This window comes from Puntigrus tetrazona, chromosome 15, assembly GCF_018831695.1.
Source record: "Puntigrus tetrazona isolate hp1 chromosome 15, ASM1883169v1, whole genome shotgun sequence".
NCBI classification, from domain to species: Eukaryota; Metazoa; Chordata; class Actinopteri; order Cypriniformes; family Cyprinidae; genus Puntigrus; species Puntigrus tetrazona.
In genome coordinates, this window is record NC_056713.1 from 5,770,790 (window position 1) to 5,788,617 (window position 17,828).

At 37.5% G+C, this 17,828-nt stretch overlaps 1 protein-coding gene and 1 pseudogene across 1 annotated transcript; both read right to left on the bottom strand.

The window, feature by feature from the left end:
• Positions 1–1,819: 1,819 nt before the first annotated feature.
• On the bottom strand, positions 1,820–3,924 carry LOC122359514 (P2Y purinoceptor 14-like). The gene is made up of 2 exons (XM_043259844.1): positions 3,780–3,924; positions 1,820–2,962 (listed from the first exon to the last, which is right to left on the bottom strand). Exon 2 carries the CDS (start codon positions 2,958–2,960, stop codon positions 1,959–1,961), a length of 1,002 nt encoding a protein of 333 aa, XP_043115779.1. The 5' UTR covers positions 2,961–2,962; positions 3,780–3,924; the 3' UTR covers positions 1,820–1,958.
• A 107-nt stretch (positions 3,925–4,031) lies between these two features.
• On the bottom strand, positions 4,032–10,869 carry LOC122359513 (annotated as a pseudogene).
• Positions 10,870–17,828: the final 6,959 nt, after the last annotated feature.

Here is a 17,828-nt window from a genome sequence, read left to right on the forward strand (position 1 = left end):
CTGTGTGAAACGATGTTAACGGTGTGTTTTGTAGAAAACACTGAATTGGAACGTGTGTACAAAAGAGATCAAATGTGTTAAAAGTTCCAAGAAACATGCCTTTGATTCTAGAAACTGTGTGAATGATTTGGAAAACTGGGCCAAATTAATCAGCTATAGTGTGTTAGCAGTCAAGAAAAACTGTGCTAAAAATGTATGCATCAATAATTTGAACACTAAGATACATTGTACAATATATAAAAGTGTTATGAGCTCTATGCTTTATGCTTCAAATTAAGAATGTAGCACTTATACTTCTAATCAGGTGTTTAAGGATTCAGAAATTAGTGATTCTCAATCCATTTCTCCCTTCAGAGGATGAAAAATGTCAGCCTCCTACATTACAATGCTTTGACAGTTTATACAAAGAGTTCATTCCTGAAATGTTATATTGAGGTCTGCTTTGATGTCCAGTAATGACAGGTTGAGGCAACAGAACATAACTGTTCTCAGACCTGTTTTTTTTTTGTGTTTGGCAGTCAGCAATAATTAGAACGTCCACATAATGACTCAATGTATTTACTGCAGTTCTTGTAATTGAATTTTCAACACATTCTCAGTGCAGCCTCTTGTGAAATCTTTGCATTCATTCAGAACATTTCAGCACATTATTAAAAGATGCCTAATGCCATTTTCATTGCTACAACTTATACTTGAAAAGACAGCAGTAATACTTTAAATAGCATCAATGTGTTAGGATGACCTATGCAAGACCTATTACTTACTTATTTCCTGGTTTGAGAGTGAAGTGTAAATGTGGCTGAAAGCGCATTAACATTTACAGACACACACTTATGTGTTATAAAAAATATATATATATATGTGCATGTCTGTGTGTGAGAGAGGGAGACAAAGAATTGAGATGCATAAGTGAAAAAGGAAAATATGTGTGAGAAGCTAGAAAAATGTGTAAAAGGAGAACATGAACATGAAATGAGTATATGAGAAAATTTATTTTGGTCTGTACTTTCTCACACAGAGTAAAACCAATGGAAATGGTTTTTGCATAAACCAAGTGTTACATTCAAACCCATCCTGTTTGTCCAACCCAATGTGGTGGGTGAAAAAAAAAACATGCTCACCATGTAAACAACAGATTTGTGATGTGTGTGGGATTGTGCAGTATTAAAGAAACAGTTTGAAAGTGTTTCAAACCTATATAATGCTTTTTTCTGTAGAGAAGACTTATTCTGATTGCTTTTTCCGTATATCATGTGATATATTCACCATAACCCTGCCCTCTGTATTTGAAATAAATTCTAAAAAGGCAGCAGCTATTTTCACCAAGTGTAAATGGTCATAGAGGCTAATTAAATCTAATTAAAGACTTATGTTTTAGACTGTTTTGTTGTCGCGTGAAGAATTAATTTAATTTTTTTGCTGCTTTGTAATTTTGGAAGTTGACACTCTCCGTTCTCATTCACTTTTAATGTACAGAAAAGAGTGCCTTGAATAGTCCTTGAGATTGCCTTTTCTTTGAAGGAAGTACACATCTGTGTTTCTACGATGAACTTTTAACATCCTTGGAACGTCTATATTACACAAAGGGAGGAAAAGGTTTTAAAATGTTCTTCACCAAAAGAAAAACAGCTTCTTTTAGAACTGCACTATAAAATGTTCATCTGGGAATCAGAACTGGTTCTTCAATGGCATATAAGTAAAAATGAGGTGAGGGATGAATTTCTATTTATAGGTGAACTCTCCAGTTAAAGGTTGACTTTTCTTCAGTAAACAGTTCTGAGAGCTGTAGTTGACATTGTTTTTTTGGGGTTTTGGAAAACACTTCATTGTGACCTTCTTCCGTTCCATCTCTTTATGCTGCGCCTTTCACATGCAAGGTAACCACAACCAGATATGTGGTTTAACATCTAAATATCTATTAAATCTTGCAAGTGGCTAATGCTAGTTTCACGCAGTCATTACAGATTGCTGATACTGAGCCCAGTGCCTATAGAAGGCCGCCTGTTTTCACGGTTTACAGATGATATTTTCTGCAACAGCGATTCTCTGAATGTCCTGCACATGAAAAAGTAGATGACAGGATCCAAACACACATTAAGGGCAGAAAGGAAGAGGGTAGCTTCTTTGACCTGAAAGAGAATAAAACGGTTGTAGGTGCTAAAGTCATCCTTGTGCCTTTGGCTAAGCGTGTAGGGCACGCGACAGACGTGGTACGGAACAAAACAGAAGATAAAAACAGCCAGCAAGCTAAAGATGCTTCGATTTGACCGCCGTCCTGCCTCACTGCTGTCTTGCTGCACACGTTTGTAAGAGCGGTATACGTGACAAGCGATGGAGGTGTAGCAAAACACCATCAACAGGAACGCCACCCAGAAGATTCCAACATTGAAGTGAGCTGACATCTCGTGCCAGCTCCGACCCAGGTTGCTCTTTAGAGCCAAGCAGGAGAAAACCTTAGGCATTGGCTGGTTGGTTAATATGGCGTTCGGCAGATTGAAGAACATCATGACGCCCCAAGTTAGCAGAGCGAGAGCCTTCGCAACCGAAACACGCTGCAGAAATGAAGACACGCTGGACGTGCTGCGTACGATTTTGAAGTAGCGTTCCAAGCTGATGAGGCTCATGAAGGTTATTCCTGTGTACATGCTGAGGTAGAAAAGCACAGCTGTGTAGCGGCAAACTATCAGCTTCAGTTGCGTGCCGCCATAACCGAGATCGCCCACTACACGCCACGGGTAGCTAAACAACATCAAGATGTCCGCCACCACCATGTTTTTGAGGTAAACTACTAAGGCCGAGGAGGTGGGAACCCTGAAGAAGATCCAAGCGGCGAGTCCGTTGAGGATAAAAGCGCAAAGGCAGATGATGGTGTAGAGCACAGGAAGAACCTGATGTGTGAACACGCTGCTGACGTTCGTGCTGTTTTTTGATTCTGTCTGTGTAGTATTGATGTCATCCATATCTAAAACGGAAAAATATTTTTTTTTAGCTTTGATGATATCATGAAATATTGTGACATGGTTCAGTGTTGCAACTTCTGCTAGAGTTTTATTTCTTATTTTTGCTGATGTTCAGAAATAAATGTTAAAAAAGTATTATGCCGCTTTCAATCCACATCTTTGTATAGTCCTTGCACTTTTTATGCTTTTGTTTCTACATTCGACTCTCTCTGAAGAAACAATACAAATCTTTTGCAAAATATGTAGTCAAGTCACCTTTATTTATATAGCGCTTTTAACAATACAGTTAATTGTGTTAAACGTATTAAATATACTTGTACTGTATATTGTATTTAAACTATAAAATTACACATTTTTAATGTTGTAGTTGCCGTTTACTTTTACAACAAATTAACTTTTATATGCAGTATGGAATAACACAAAAAAGTAAAAATTATAATTAAGCATTTTACACAGTTAGATCAAAGTATGTCTACTTTGTTAAAGCATGAAAAAAATATTAAAGCAATGATAAAATTTCATTTGACATGATTATAAAGTGCACTAAAGTATTTTGGTAATATTATCCACAAGTAGTATACACATTTGATTTTTATTAATACACTACAGTTGCACATTCAATGAAATACAATACAATCTCCAACATTCTATCTTTTTGTGCTTTGTTATTTCCAGATTTTAATTAAATCACTATTAAATAACTTTAGAAATAACATGGTGCAATGTAAATACCTCAAAGTAATTCCATCACATATCCAGATATTAGAAAAACTTATGATAACATTATAGCAATGTTTTCCGTAAAACAAAGAAACTTACTTGAAGAGTTGTGTCAGCTTGTATCATGATACAGAATAAGAAGAAGCGTGTTGAGATGAGCCTCACATGATATTTCAGAGGAAGGGGGTGTTGACATTGATACAGGAACTGAAGAGTAGCTGGGTTTGTCTCGTGGGTTAACACTTGCTCAGCACTGCAGGAGTTTCCTACCACTCATGTACTCTGTACACAAACAGCATGGGACAATCTGATTGCTCTTTCATTGCTCATTGGAGGCAATAGAGTTTCAATAAAGCATCAACTTTGTCTCAAGAGCTTTATTGTCAGCACATTCATATTCGTAAAAATTACACTGAAGAATGAACAAACATTTCCCTGGAAATCATGACGCAACAATGAATATAACTACATTTTATCCAGCAAGATTACAATAATTTGATCAAAAACGATAACAGATGTACAATAGCATGTCTGATTTGAATTTAAAGTGCAACGTACTTATAGTAAAAAGAAACAAATTTACATATGACAACTTCGTGTAACTATGAATTCAAATTCTTTAAAAAAACAGTTTACAAAACAAATACATTAAAATTCAATCAAATAAATTACAGTAAAAAAGAACGGAGATCACATTCCCATTTACAAATTTATTATTATCTCTGTCAGATATCCCTATCTGAGGATTCAATGGGAGTTCAAAGTGGACATAAATATGGATGTTGTGTTTTGTCAAGCACAATTTAAGATGGTTTCCTCTCTCACCCCATGCTGAGTTGTGGAATATGAGGCATTGTAACACAGTGGTTTGTGTAGAAAAGTAAAGAAGAAAAGAAAAAAGGGAAATATAGGATCATTTAGATCTTTAGATCATTCTCTAAAGAATCTGAAGAACATGATAATAAAGTATTTAGAAAATCTTTTTTGAATACAGATATATATTGTTAAATGGATAATTCACTCAGAAAAAAATAAAAAAAACATCTGTCATTAACTCACCCTCAAGTTGTTGCAAACGTGAACAAGGTAGAAGTCAAAGGCTACCACAAACTATTGGGTTACCCGCTTTTTTCAAAATATTTTCAATTCTGTTTAGCTGAAGAAAGATACTCTGGAACAACGTGAGCTCTTTATCTCATTCTGAGTTGCAGAATCTTTGAAGTTTAAGGTGTGCTCTGAAGGTCTTGCAAAAGACAAAGTAAATAAGTGGATCCAAGCAGGCATTTAGTACAGCGAGCAGGACGGTCAGCTCCTTCAGGATGTAGAAAACCTGCTCAGCTCTGCAGTCCCGCAGTAGGGGTTTGATGAGCACATATGGCAGTCTCACCAGATGATACGGTACAAAACACACACAGAAAACCACCATCAGAACTTGCATGTTACGCTTTGACCTGCTGAGCTTAGCATTGCCGGGCTGATCTGGCATTGTGCGCTGAGCTTGACGAAGCTTCTGCACGTTCAACCAGTAGAAAACAATCAGGATACCAGCACAAGCAAAAACAATGGAAAGCAAATGATCTGCAAGGCCAAGTAGATCTGTTTGAGTAAGCTGTTATGAAAGCTGTCACAGTCGAAACCACTGTGGGCAGAAGTTTGTTTATCAGCCATGACAAAAAGAACAATGTAAGCACAATTTGAGCACAGCAGAGTTGCCCAGGTCACAATGCAGATGCAGCGTGTCGAACGAACACTTTGCAGAGTGTGAGTCTCCAGTGGCCGCGTGATCTTCATGTACCTGAAAAAGAGAGCAATGCATCATAGAATTTGGAGAAATAATATGTCATATAGAACTATGACCATCCTTAGGAACCAATGCCGTTTGACTTGTACTTGTTGCTGATTGTTTCAATAAGCTTTTAACCAAACAGACACGTTTATCCAAAGCAACTATGTGTTTAATGTATATGTTTTATCAATGCACATAAAACAATAATAAAACTAAAATGTGGCAATTTTGTCTTTTTGTCACTTATTTTTTATTCAATCCTTTTTTGCTTTGTTAAAAAAAAGTATTACTTGGATCTATCCAGGAAGCTATCCAATATATAGAAGTTCTTGTTCAAGCCTCTTAGAGTCAGTATTTTAATATTTGTACTCGTTTATTTGCCTTGTCATGCTCAGTATTTCTCTTACACACTATCTTACTTATCAATTGTCTGGTTATATAACTTGCATTACACGTGATGCATTATCCCCAAACTAATAATAAATGTTGTCAAATCATCTGAGGTGAGGGTTTTCCAGGTAATAGACTATTATGCATTTTGTTTTTTGACAAAAAACAGTATTATGATATTCAAATGATGTTGATTTGAAAACAAATAGATCGTAAGTTAATAATTATTAATAATTTATTGAAGTGCCTGATGTTTTGTATTAACATTTTGTGCATGAGGATGAACGCCTCAGTTACGTATATAACCCTCGTTCCCTGATTGAGGGAACAGAGATGTTATGCCATGACGACAGACTGGGGTGTTGCTTGAAGTCCTGATTTACTCTGATGAGAAAACACCAATGAAATTTGGCATCCTGTGCCCCTCCCCATCAAATGGGTATAAATAGGCATCAGATGCAACCACTTATTATAAAAACTGAGAACTGGTCCCTGGCACTCAGCCACGATTTGAGGTTGTGGCAAGTGGACAAAACATCTCTGAAGAGCAACTGACAGCAGAGACAGAGAATGCAGTCTGTCATTTTTTTTTTTTCATTTTTCTTTTTATTTATATAGTGCTTTTAACAACACAGGTTGCATCAAAGCACTGTACAGTATAGTGACAGGGATGTATAATGACAGGGATGTATAATGACAGGGATGTATAATGACAGGGATGTATAATGACAGAGTGACCAATTTCTTATTAAATGCAGAGACGGTCTCTGTAGTCAATTCAACGATAATCACTAGAAGTTAAGGGTCCCCAACCAAGCAAGCCAGAGGCGACAGCGGCAAGGAAACAAAACCCCATGCATACAGAATGGAAAAAAAACCTTGGGAGAAACCAGACTCAGTTGGGGTCAGTTCTCCCCTTTGACCGACGCCCAGCACTTAACTTCCAGTTCAATGGGTCAGTGGGTAGACACAGGTTTACCAAAGGGGAAGCCATATTGTGGAAGAACACACATATGGGATTACTCTCAGCCATGTGGACACTCAGCCAATTACAGGGTCTGATTGAAGACCTAGGCAAGCAATGCTTTACTGGGCCTGGCAAAGGACTGCTGAGTCGAGTATGACTGCTGAGGGTGCTGGAGTCACTCAGTTCACCATGTGGGGAACATGCTGGAGGAGGAAACAGGTGCTCACATCTGTGAGGGGGAGGGGGATGGTGCAGCAAATATTACACCAGCCAGTTTTTCCCACCAATTAACTGTTAACCAACACATGAGAAGAAACTGGATGTAGAGGCTGTAAAATCTCATAAAGGTGTTTTGTTTCACCCACCCTTCAGCTTTGTAAATGTCTGCCAGAGAGCTGCCATGCGCCAATGCAAAGAGGAGGCAACACTCCAAGTGGAGTGAGCCCTCACCCTCAGGGAGCACAATTTACCTTGGGCCTGGTACGACAAAGCGATGGCATCCACTATCCAGTGAGCCAACCTTTGCCTGGAAACAGCCTTCCGTTTACATCTTAAGCTCCAGGTGCAGTCCACATAGACTTGTAGTGTTCTAATAGGACACAATAATGCAAGGCTGAGTCTGCCTTCTCCAGGGGCAGTACTTGCAGGGTTATCACTTGGTCATGAAAAGGTGTGATGGGAACCTTGGGCATGTATCCAGGTCAGAGTCTCAGGACAACATGAGAGTCGACCAGGCTGTGCACAAAGCACTTTACAATAAAAAAGGCTTAGAGGTCCCTGGCCCACTTGAAGTGAGCGTGGTTTGGCGCAGACAGGAAATGCAGCTCAACTTACTCCAGAGGCCCAAAGGGACCCCTTTGAAGCCCAGCCAGGATGATGGAAAGGTCCCAGGAGGGCACTAGGGGTGACCTAAAAGTGATTCATCTCCTGGAACCTCCCCTCTGGAACCTCACAATGAGATTGCTTTCCCAATGACCTGCTGTCCACTGTATTGTGATGGGCTGCAATTGCAGCCACATATAAGTTCAAGGTGGAGGCTGACAGCCTAAGTTACAACCTTTCTTGCAGGAAAGAAAGCATTACTTCAATCATTCATCTTTGGGGGTCATTTCGGCAAGAAGAACACCAGTTTGCGAACAGACATCAGTTCATAGGCTAGCTCAAGTCTATTACTTCTCGTACAGGAGTCACACATGGATTTTCCAAAGATCTGTTCCAGCATGTCTGTGCAAATATGCTCACTTGGGAAGACGCATACTTGCATAGAGCCCAAGGCCAGCTACGTTGCGCATCCATCCCGAGGGGGGCTGGATCATGTATTGGCATTTTGGAATCCAAGCAAGACCTCAGTCTGTCGTCACAACATAACTCGTAGTGATTGACAGATGGGAACTATGATTTTGGGGTATTATGAAATGTGAATCATTTTTTTGAGCAATTCATACTTATTTTACAGAATTAACATTAACATTATTTCATGGCATACATTTTTTTGTCACTCAAAAATGTTACATTTAGGCTGTCACAAATTCAGTGAATTTACCAGAAAAGGATAAACATCCATACCTGTTTGCAGCGATGTAGCCCATGAAAAGAATACTGGAGTACATGTTGATGTAGGAAGCTGGAGCACCAAAGCTACAGTAAATATGCTGAATTTCCATTGAAGTTTTAGCATATTTAGCAATGCGTAATATCAAACACAGGCACACAAACAAGTCGGCTATAACCAGATTCCTCATATAGATTGTAATGCTGGATTGATTTTTAACTTTACAAAAGTACACATATGCTGTAATGCTGTTGAGCACCAGGCTTGCCACACAAATCACTGAGTATATACATATGAAGAACAAACGTGCTGGCATTTCAGACAAGCCACAAGGTCCTTCAGTTGAATTGGTTGCATTTTGGTCCATGATGATCACTTGCTGGAAAGAAATGGGATAGATTGGTATTTTCTACAAGATAAATTTTATAAATAACACAAATGTATATGATATATTTTTGCTATATATTTTAATATAAGAAAATACATTGAGTGCATCTTAATCAGCTCTCTATGTTCCGAGCTTGTGAATTTGGTCATTGGTAAGTTCCCTGACTCACTGTAGTAGAATTTAGAATTTATAAACAACAAGCGGAACAAATCAAATTATCATATTATATGTTTATTGTCTTTAAACACATTGTTCTGTTACATGTTCTTAGAAAATGTCAGTCGAATATTAGTTCTAAGCGATAATTAGAAGTTTTTCATTACCTGTCTAGCAATGTTTGCTTATATATATATATATATATATATATATATATATATATATATATATATATATATATATATATATATATATATATATATATATATATATATACTAAAAATGGTCTGTCTTTTCAAATCTACTATTGCATAAACTTTATTTGTTGTCTATAACACTATAAAATTCAGTTGTAAAATAATTAATACTGGGCAACGATTAATCACGACTAATCGCATTAGAAAGTTTTTGTTTCTATGATAAACATATATAGATATAGATATAGATATAGATATAGATATAGATATATATGTGAACTTTGTATATATATTATGCATATATAAAGACACAGACGTACAGTATATCTTCAAAATATTTACATGCATTAACATGCTGTAACAAGGAGTCAGAAGTGATCGGATCCATTTGCAGTTTTATGGAATCAGAATAACAGACAAGCATGGGTCGATCATCAGCGTCGTAAACATCAAGAGACAAATCGTTTACCAGGCAAGGGTTGAGGCAATCAAGAACTGGTAGATAAATAACAGTCAAGGTAAGTAGGGCATGCAGTAGAGAATCAAACAAGAAAGGGCAATCCAGGATCATACACGGTAGAATCAAACACAGTAGAAACGTAGAAACATTCAAAAATGTCAGACAGGCCAAACAAGACTTCACAAATACTGAGAGTACAAGTATAGCTTTTAAAGGGTGGGTAATGGGAGACACCTGATGTTGATTAGTCTTAGGTTAGTCCCCTTTCCTGCAAGCGGCTCCTGAAGTGAGTACAGACTGGATGCCGAGCTCTTCCACTGGGCTTTGGAGCTGGTTTGCCGGGTGGTTCAAATGAAACTCAGCAATTAAAGCAGGATTGACAATGTCCTGGAAGCTTACCCAAGATCTTTCTTTGGGTCCATACCACTCCCAGTCAATGAGGTATTGTAGCACCCTGCCATGGCATTGCGAGTCTAAGATGATAGGCCTCCTCGCTGTTGATGATGATAAGAGTTGATGTCGATGATCCATCCTCTCGGACCACTGGCGGGCTTAGAGATATGGAAAGTGGGTGAGATACGATAGTTTGCAGGTAATGTTAAGCTAAAAGATACTGAGGTTATTTGTATTTTGAATGGACTCACGTACCAGGGACTAAGTTTCTTGCAGGGAAGTCAAAACCAAAGGTTTCTGGAGGAGAGCTACACCCACTGTCCAGAAGCGAAGTTGGAACATGTTCTGAAATAGAAATCTGTCTGCTAGCTTCTCTGTAGCCAGTGATTGACTGCAAGTAACTTGTTGTGATGTCTCTCCTGACCAGGGAAATAGAGGGGGTTAAAAGCCAAGAACACATTGAAAGGGGCTTTGTCTGGTGGCTGGTTTCTGGAGGGTTTTTTGAGCATATTTGGTCCAAAGCAAAAAGCGGCTCCAGTCTGATTTTGTAGATATTGCGCATATTACCATTCTGAACAAATTTAGTGATGTCTGACTGTAGAGATGGCCACCAGAAATGGTTAAAGGGGAGTTGAATGGTAGTGCTGATACCTGGGTGTCCAGCACAGGCTGAGTTGTAGACTTATTGCATTACTCTGTCTCATAGGGGCAAAGGAAAAAGAGACCATTTAGCTTGTCTGGGGTTGCTACGCATTTGGGTGACCTTTTATATCCCATTTTGCGATGGTCAGTTAGCATGAGTTTCACCACTCCAACTAATGTCACCAACTCCTCAAAAGCGACCTTCATGGCCAAAAGCTCTCTGTCCCCACATCATAATTTCTCTCAGACTAATTTAGCTTGTGAGAAAGAGAGGCACATGGAATAGTTTAGGTCGATTACTATTGTGAGAGCATCGCTCCAATCCCTGTATTGGAGCTGTCCACCTCTACCATGAATTCCAGGTCCAGACTGGGATAATGCAGTAAGATGAAGGAAAGCTTTTTCACTGGCGGGTGTCCAAACTGGTTCAAGTGCTGTCCTCAGGATGTAAATCAGGATGTCGTCAATATAAACGGTGACTCACAAAAGGACTGTTTGCTATTCTGAACAGCATAACCCGTTGTTCATAGTGCCCAGATGAGGTAGAGTCTTTCATTCTTCCCTTCTCGAATGCTGATTAGGTTGTAAGCCCTCAGATATAAGTTGGAGAAATAATTGGCTTTGTGCAGTTGTTTGAGGGCGGTTGGAACTAGAGGCAGTGGGTAATGGAATTTGAGGGTTATGTTAGTTTTCATGGTTTCTGATTGTGGTTGTGAGAGAGGGAAGACTCTGCCCTTGAGCAGTATTGCTTCGGGGATAAGGTCAATAGCACAGTCACTGGGTCTATGAGGTGGAAGTTTGGAAGCAGGTCCGAGTGGTGAAGGTTTCAGGCAAGTCTGAGAGTTGAAGAGTTTTGGTTTCCTCCTATGTTGAGGAAGTGAACAATCTGGGAACAGAGGTGAGACAGTTTTTTTGGGAGAATTCAGACCATTGGAGAATTTTTGACTAGCCGCAGTACAGACAGAGGTGGTTGCGAATGCATTTCTCTCTCTCCTCCATCCATTGCCCAAACTACATATGGGTTCTTATGTAAAATGGGAGATTAAAATTGGAAGCTGGGAATAGCCAAGTGTGTCAAGAACACATCAGATTGTCGATACGGATGGTTGATTCCATGAATCGCTCCAGAGTTTTGCCCTCATCACGAGAAGCAAGTTTGGAGTGGAGATTAAGAGTCCCTTACAGTAGGGCAGTTTCAGGGATTGCTTTCTCAGCTCGTCTGTGCAGCGAGGTTACTGAAAGGTGTAACCTGCTGCAGTGCTGCTGCCCTCTTCTGCCTCCTTTCCACTAGCTGAATGTTTCAAAATCTCGCAGAATTGAAGAAGGAAGCGCATAGCCACAAAGGCCTTATGGACACATGCATTTTTTTGTATTTGTTATACATTATTAACACAACATAGTTTTTTAATATATAAGTGTGTGTATTTATATATACATAATAAATATTAAAAGTACTCACATATTTTATTTACACAAAAATATTATTTTGAATACGATTATTTGCTATTAAAGGAATACAGCAGTTCACCCAAAAATGAAAACTACCCTATATTTTACTCACCCCAAACAATCCTAGGTGCATATGACCTTTCTTCTTTCAGATGAGCACAGTCAGAGTTTTTAGAAAATTTATCATGGCTTTTCCCAATTTTTGGTAATTATTTTAAAGCTCAGTAAATTGAATATATCCACGTGCACTGTGATGTAAAACTAACCTATACGCCTTTGGGGAGTTATCACATGTCCTCTGAAGCAGATTGGAGGTTTATTTATAGTTTTAAAATTATAACGTAAATAACTGACTGACTGAGTGCAGAGTTACGGCTTCTTGTATGTCTTCTGATTCAACATATGACATAAGCTGCGTCATGCAACAAATGGTGAACTCTTCCTTTAATCTTTGCCCAGCACTAAAAATTATTATAAATTAAAACATTGTTGTCATTATTAATCAGTAATCACAATTTTGTTGGCTACTGTAAGGATTGGAATATATTTTCATTTAAAAATATTTTATGCATCCTCACTTTTCAAATTGGAATATATACTCAAAATAAAGGAAATGCTATCATCAACTTATTTTGTTAATAGAAAGGTTAAAGGTCAAGGATAAGGATATTTATATTTAATAATTATCAAATATCTAATATATCTATCAAAGATCTATCTTTGTCCTAAATTTGCTACTATACACTTAAAAGAGAAGGTTTCTATCTATATTATATAAATGTATAATATACCCATGCACTGACAGTCTGAGCTGAAATAATTTTGGTGTCTTTGTTTCTGGTTTATTAGTTTCCTGTTCTCTACCCTTAAGCTCAATAAGGCCTCAGTTAACCACAACGATACTCTAAATACTTTTCATGAAAGTTGCTACAAGTAACTATGCAAGATGTTATTAATTAACTTGATACTATTAACAATAGAAAAGCAAGAAAAACTAAGCAGTAAGTAGTAGCAAATTTAGGACAAACGTAGTTCCTTATTAGATATTAGATTATATATATATATATATATATATATATATATATATATATATATATATATATATATATATATATATATATATATATATATATATATATAATCTTAAGCATTCACCTTAACCTCAAACCTTAAACCTTAAAGTAATTTAATAACTTATTTGAAATATTTTATGTCTAACACAGTGTTTTTCTTACACTTCTTACACTTACATTTGTGCCACTTGTGATATTTTACCAGACACTGTAAACTGGAGTATGCAGTTTTGTGTGAATAACAAAATATACTGTAATTGCAGTCGATGCCTTCATAAAAGAATGGTCAATATTCAAGAAAAGACAGAGAAATAATGAACCGACAAACTAGAGATCATAACTATAAAATAATCAAATACATATTAAGGAACTACCTTTGTCCTAAAATTGCAACTACTGATAAAGTTAATCTCTATATTGTTAATGTATTAATACTTGCTACATTACTTCCTACGTAGTTACTTATTAACAACGGACCACTATTCTTAAGCATATTCTTAAACAGAGCAAGACTTACCGTAGAGCTCTACTCTGAGAACACTGTCTTCAACTTCCTTAAAAACAGGAACCTTGTTTTTTTTCAATTGCTTTATATGACGCAGCGAAATATTAGTTTGTTTTTGAAATGGAAATGGGAAGAAAGATTAATTTGCATATTAGAGACACTGTGGGAGGTTTTTTTTATCAGATTGTAAGAATTTGTGGAGAAAAAAAAAATATATATTTTTTGCAGCTAGAAATGGGTTCGAAGTTACTTCTGTCACATTGTTAAATACATACGGCATCATCTAAATAAATAAAAACAACCTCTCATGTCATTATTTACTTCTGCTTGTTCGCAGGCCACCTCTGCATTAGCTCTTGCGTGTTTTCTCAGGACAGCGATGACCTCTGGCTCCGCTTGATTCTGACCCTCTTAATCCCCTGGAATCAAAGACAGCGTTTGTCTTTCTCAACTTGCCTTTCTACTGGGAAAAACTGTTTTTTTTTTCCCTGTTGGTCACTGTCGAGTTCAGGAAATTTCAGCCTTTGGTGTTCCACAGACACAAAAACAAGACATAAATAGCGTATAATAGAAAATATACAAAAATACAAGCCTCACTTACAAAGCGAAAAGTCACTTAAACTGACAAAAGTGACAGCAAAGACAATTTTTAAAAAAATGCACCCCTGCCAACATTAATGAACTTCTTTACAATCTCTAAAAAGTGAGGAACTTGCTTTAACATTCCTTTTATCTCAGTTTTTTTGCATTCCGTGTAAAACAGAAAATCATAAGTAATGATACTACTGTATTTTCTAGTGATATATTCTTAGAAAAAAAAAAATGCTGAAATTTATTCACCATCAGCTCATCCAGTGTAGATGAGATTGCTTATTTACCAGAACAGATTTAGTGAAAATTATCATTGCATCAGTTGCTTACCAGTGAATCATCAGCAGTGAATGGGTGCCGCCAGCATCAGAAAAATAAAAACGGTAACACGTTAGAATAGGTAACACTTGTTAACTATTACCTATGACTCTCCTCAAATTCTTAATTTGCTGCTTATTAATAGTTAATGAGATAGTTTAGGGATGTAGAATAAGGTCATGTAGAATATGGCATTAATATGTGCTTAATTAGCACTAATAAATGGCTAATGTTCTAATATGCATGCTAATAGGTGGTAACCATAAAAAAACATCACAAGAATTCACAAGTAATCCGCACCACTCCAGTTCATCAGATAATGATGTATTTGTTTTCACACACATGCAGCTTTTCTCGTCAGAAGACGTTGCAGAGCGCTGCAGATTACTTTTAGGTTATTGTGATGTAATACAGCCTAAAATTAGAAATATGATTGCATACCGGATATTACTGCCTGACAAAAAAACTATGACAGCTGTGGTAAAACACCGTAAAAAAAAAAGGGTTCGATAAAGTATTGTCTTTTTGTTGTCATGAGCGCGCATCTAGTTTTATTGCATCTCTCGACTATGTCGTTTATGAAGTGATGTCTGTGTCCATGTGTGTAAAACAACAAACCGACGATATATTTACTGGACGAATTATGCGTTATTGTATATGCATTGTTGTGATAAGCTGGACTAGTGACTAGTTGTAATGTAAGCTGCAATGATAACATAGCTGTAAAATGCGTCAGATCGTCCATCCTTGTGAGTGTACAGTTCAGGCCGATCTGCTTTTGTTTGTTAAATTCTGTGGGCGGGCAAAGCAGAGAAAGGAGAGATAACCTTTCCCCAGTATGGCGACGTAAAGGGAAGTTTCCAGATCGGGCCATCTGAGCTTTCATTTTCTTAAAGGTGAAGCAAGGATACCCAGGGCTCGGTTGACCAAACCTCATAAACTGAAATTTTCGTGCCATGGGACCTTTAATAAGATTATTCCACGACGTAAAAACAATGGGAAACTGTATGCTTATAAGAACATGGCAACAGTCAGGGAGAACTAAAACAGGTGAACAGACACAGGTGGGAAATAAGTAACTAATAGTGACCAAAGGAGGACACAAACAGGAAGGACCAAATAAGGAGAAACAGGAACACAGTGAAAACAAAACCAAAACCAACCGAAACTGTGACCTTTTTTCAAAACATGTTCATGAGCTAAATATATTAATGAGATCTTTTACTAAAATGGGACATAGAAATATAAAAATAAAACAATTTGCTATATAAATTCGTAAAACTGTACCCACAATTACTTCAATCAATCCTTTTTATTTATGTAGCACTTTTAACAGTGCAATAATATAGAATATAGAATATTAGGGATGTATAATGGCGAGATTGAACAATTTGTTATCTAAAGCAGGGCTTTCCATGTTCGGTCCTGGAGGGCCGGAAACTTCCAGGCAGGTCTGATGAGCTAAACTATGTGGTTCTAAACCACGCCAGGAGTACCAGCTGTACTCATGCTAAATCCTGAATGTAGAAATGTCAGTAGGAACTGAAACAAAGGTTGGGTTAGTTGGTTTCCCCAAGACGAGCAGTGCTTTGGCTTGACGTGATGACATGTTTCTAGGAACTCAGTAATATTCTTAGTTCCTTAGAATAAAATAACTGATCATGAGATCTACATATGTTGATGAAAACACCAATAATAAGAGATACAGCACAGAAACTTAATTTTATTAGCTATGAAGTCTTGAATATCTACTAACTACTTCACCCGAAAAGATACAGTGGCGTGAAAAAGCCACAATTTGTCAAATCATCAAATTATTTTTAATATGACACAAAGATAACCAGAGTAAATACAATATGCAGTTTTGAAATAATGATTTGATGTATTGAGGGAAAAAAAAACGTCTGGCAAAGACGTTACAAACAAAAAAAGTAATTCCCCCCTAAATCAATCAATCAATCAATCAATCATTTTTATTTATACAGCGCTTTTAACAACACAGGTTGCATCAAAGCACTGTACAGTATAATGACAGGGATGTATAGTGACGAGAGTGACCAATTTCTTATTAAATGCAGAGACGGTCTCTGTAGTCAATTCAACGATAGTCACTAGAAGTTAAGTGTCCCCAACCAAGCAAGCCAGAGGCGACAGCTGCAAGGAAACAAAACCCCATGCATACAGAATGGAGAAAAAAAAAACCTTGGGAGAAACCAGACTCAGTTGGGGTCAGTTCTCCTCTGACCGGACGCCCAGCACTTAACTTCCAGTTCAATTTTAAACGCAGCTGTGTCAGGTAGTGTAAATGACTTAGTGTGTGCGCAAAGCGTGTGTGTGTGTGTGTGCATCAGGATCTGGTGATCTGTCGACGGGCGCATCTAGGTGTTCTGGTCTCTGATGAACATAATCTCTGGGTGCTGATCCACCATCTAGTCTGGATACAAACTGTGAAAAACAGATTGAGAAAGAAACAGGACTAATATTAGCGTAGATGCCATTCTTTTACGATGTCACAAGTACATCGTATTGTAGGAGTAGTGTTCCCGGTTCCAGCAAATCTAAGTAATGCAGCCTAAAAATCCTTTAACGGATTTGAATAATAAAAGTGTGTTGGTGTGTTATGTGTAGGCTAAGTTAAAAAGATGTGTCTTTAATCTAGATTTAAACTGGCAGAGTGTGTCTGCTTCCCGAACAGAGTTAGGAGATTGTTCCAGAGTTTAGGTGCTAGATAGGAAAATGATCTGCCGCTCATTGAGTTGATTTTGATATTCTAGGTATTATCAAATGACCAGAGTTTTGAGAACGCAGCGGACGTGCAGGACTATAATGTGATAAGAGCTCGCTCAAGTATTGAGGAGCTAAACCATTCAGGGCTTTATAGGTAATTAATAAGATTTTAAAATCTATTCGATGTTTGATAGGAGCCAGTGCAGTGTTGACAGAACCGGGCTAATATGATCATACTTCCTAGTTCTAGTAAGGACTCTGGCTGCTGCGTTTTGGACTAGCTGAAGTTTGTTTATTAAGCGTGCAGAACAACCACCCAATAAAGCATTGCAATAATCTAACTCTCGAGGTCATAAACGCATGAATTAATATTTCTGCATTAGAGGTTGAAAGCATAGGTCGTAATTTAGATATATTTTTAAGATGGAAAAAGCGCAGTTTTACAGATGCTAGAAACATGATTTTCAAAGGAAAGATTGCGGTCAAACAGCACACCTAGGTTCCTAACTGATGATGAAGAATTAACAGAGCAGCCATCAAGTGATAGGCTGTGT

Bases quoted from the DNA above. Each gene is read 5' to 3' on its own strand.
- LOC122359514 (XM_043259844.1), bottom strand. From the start codon at position 2,960: ATGGATGACATCAATACTACACAGACAGAATCAAAAAACAGCACGAAC.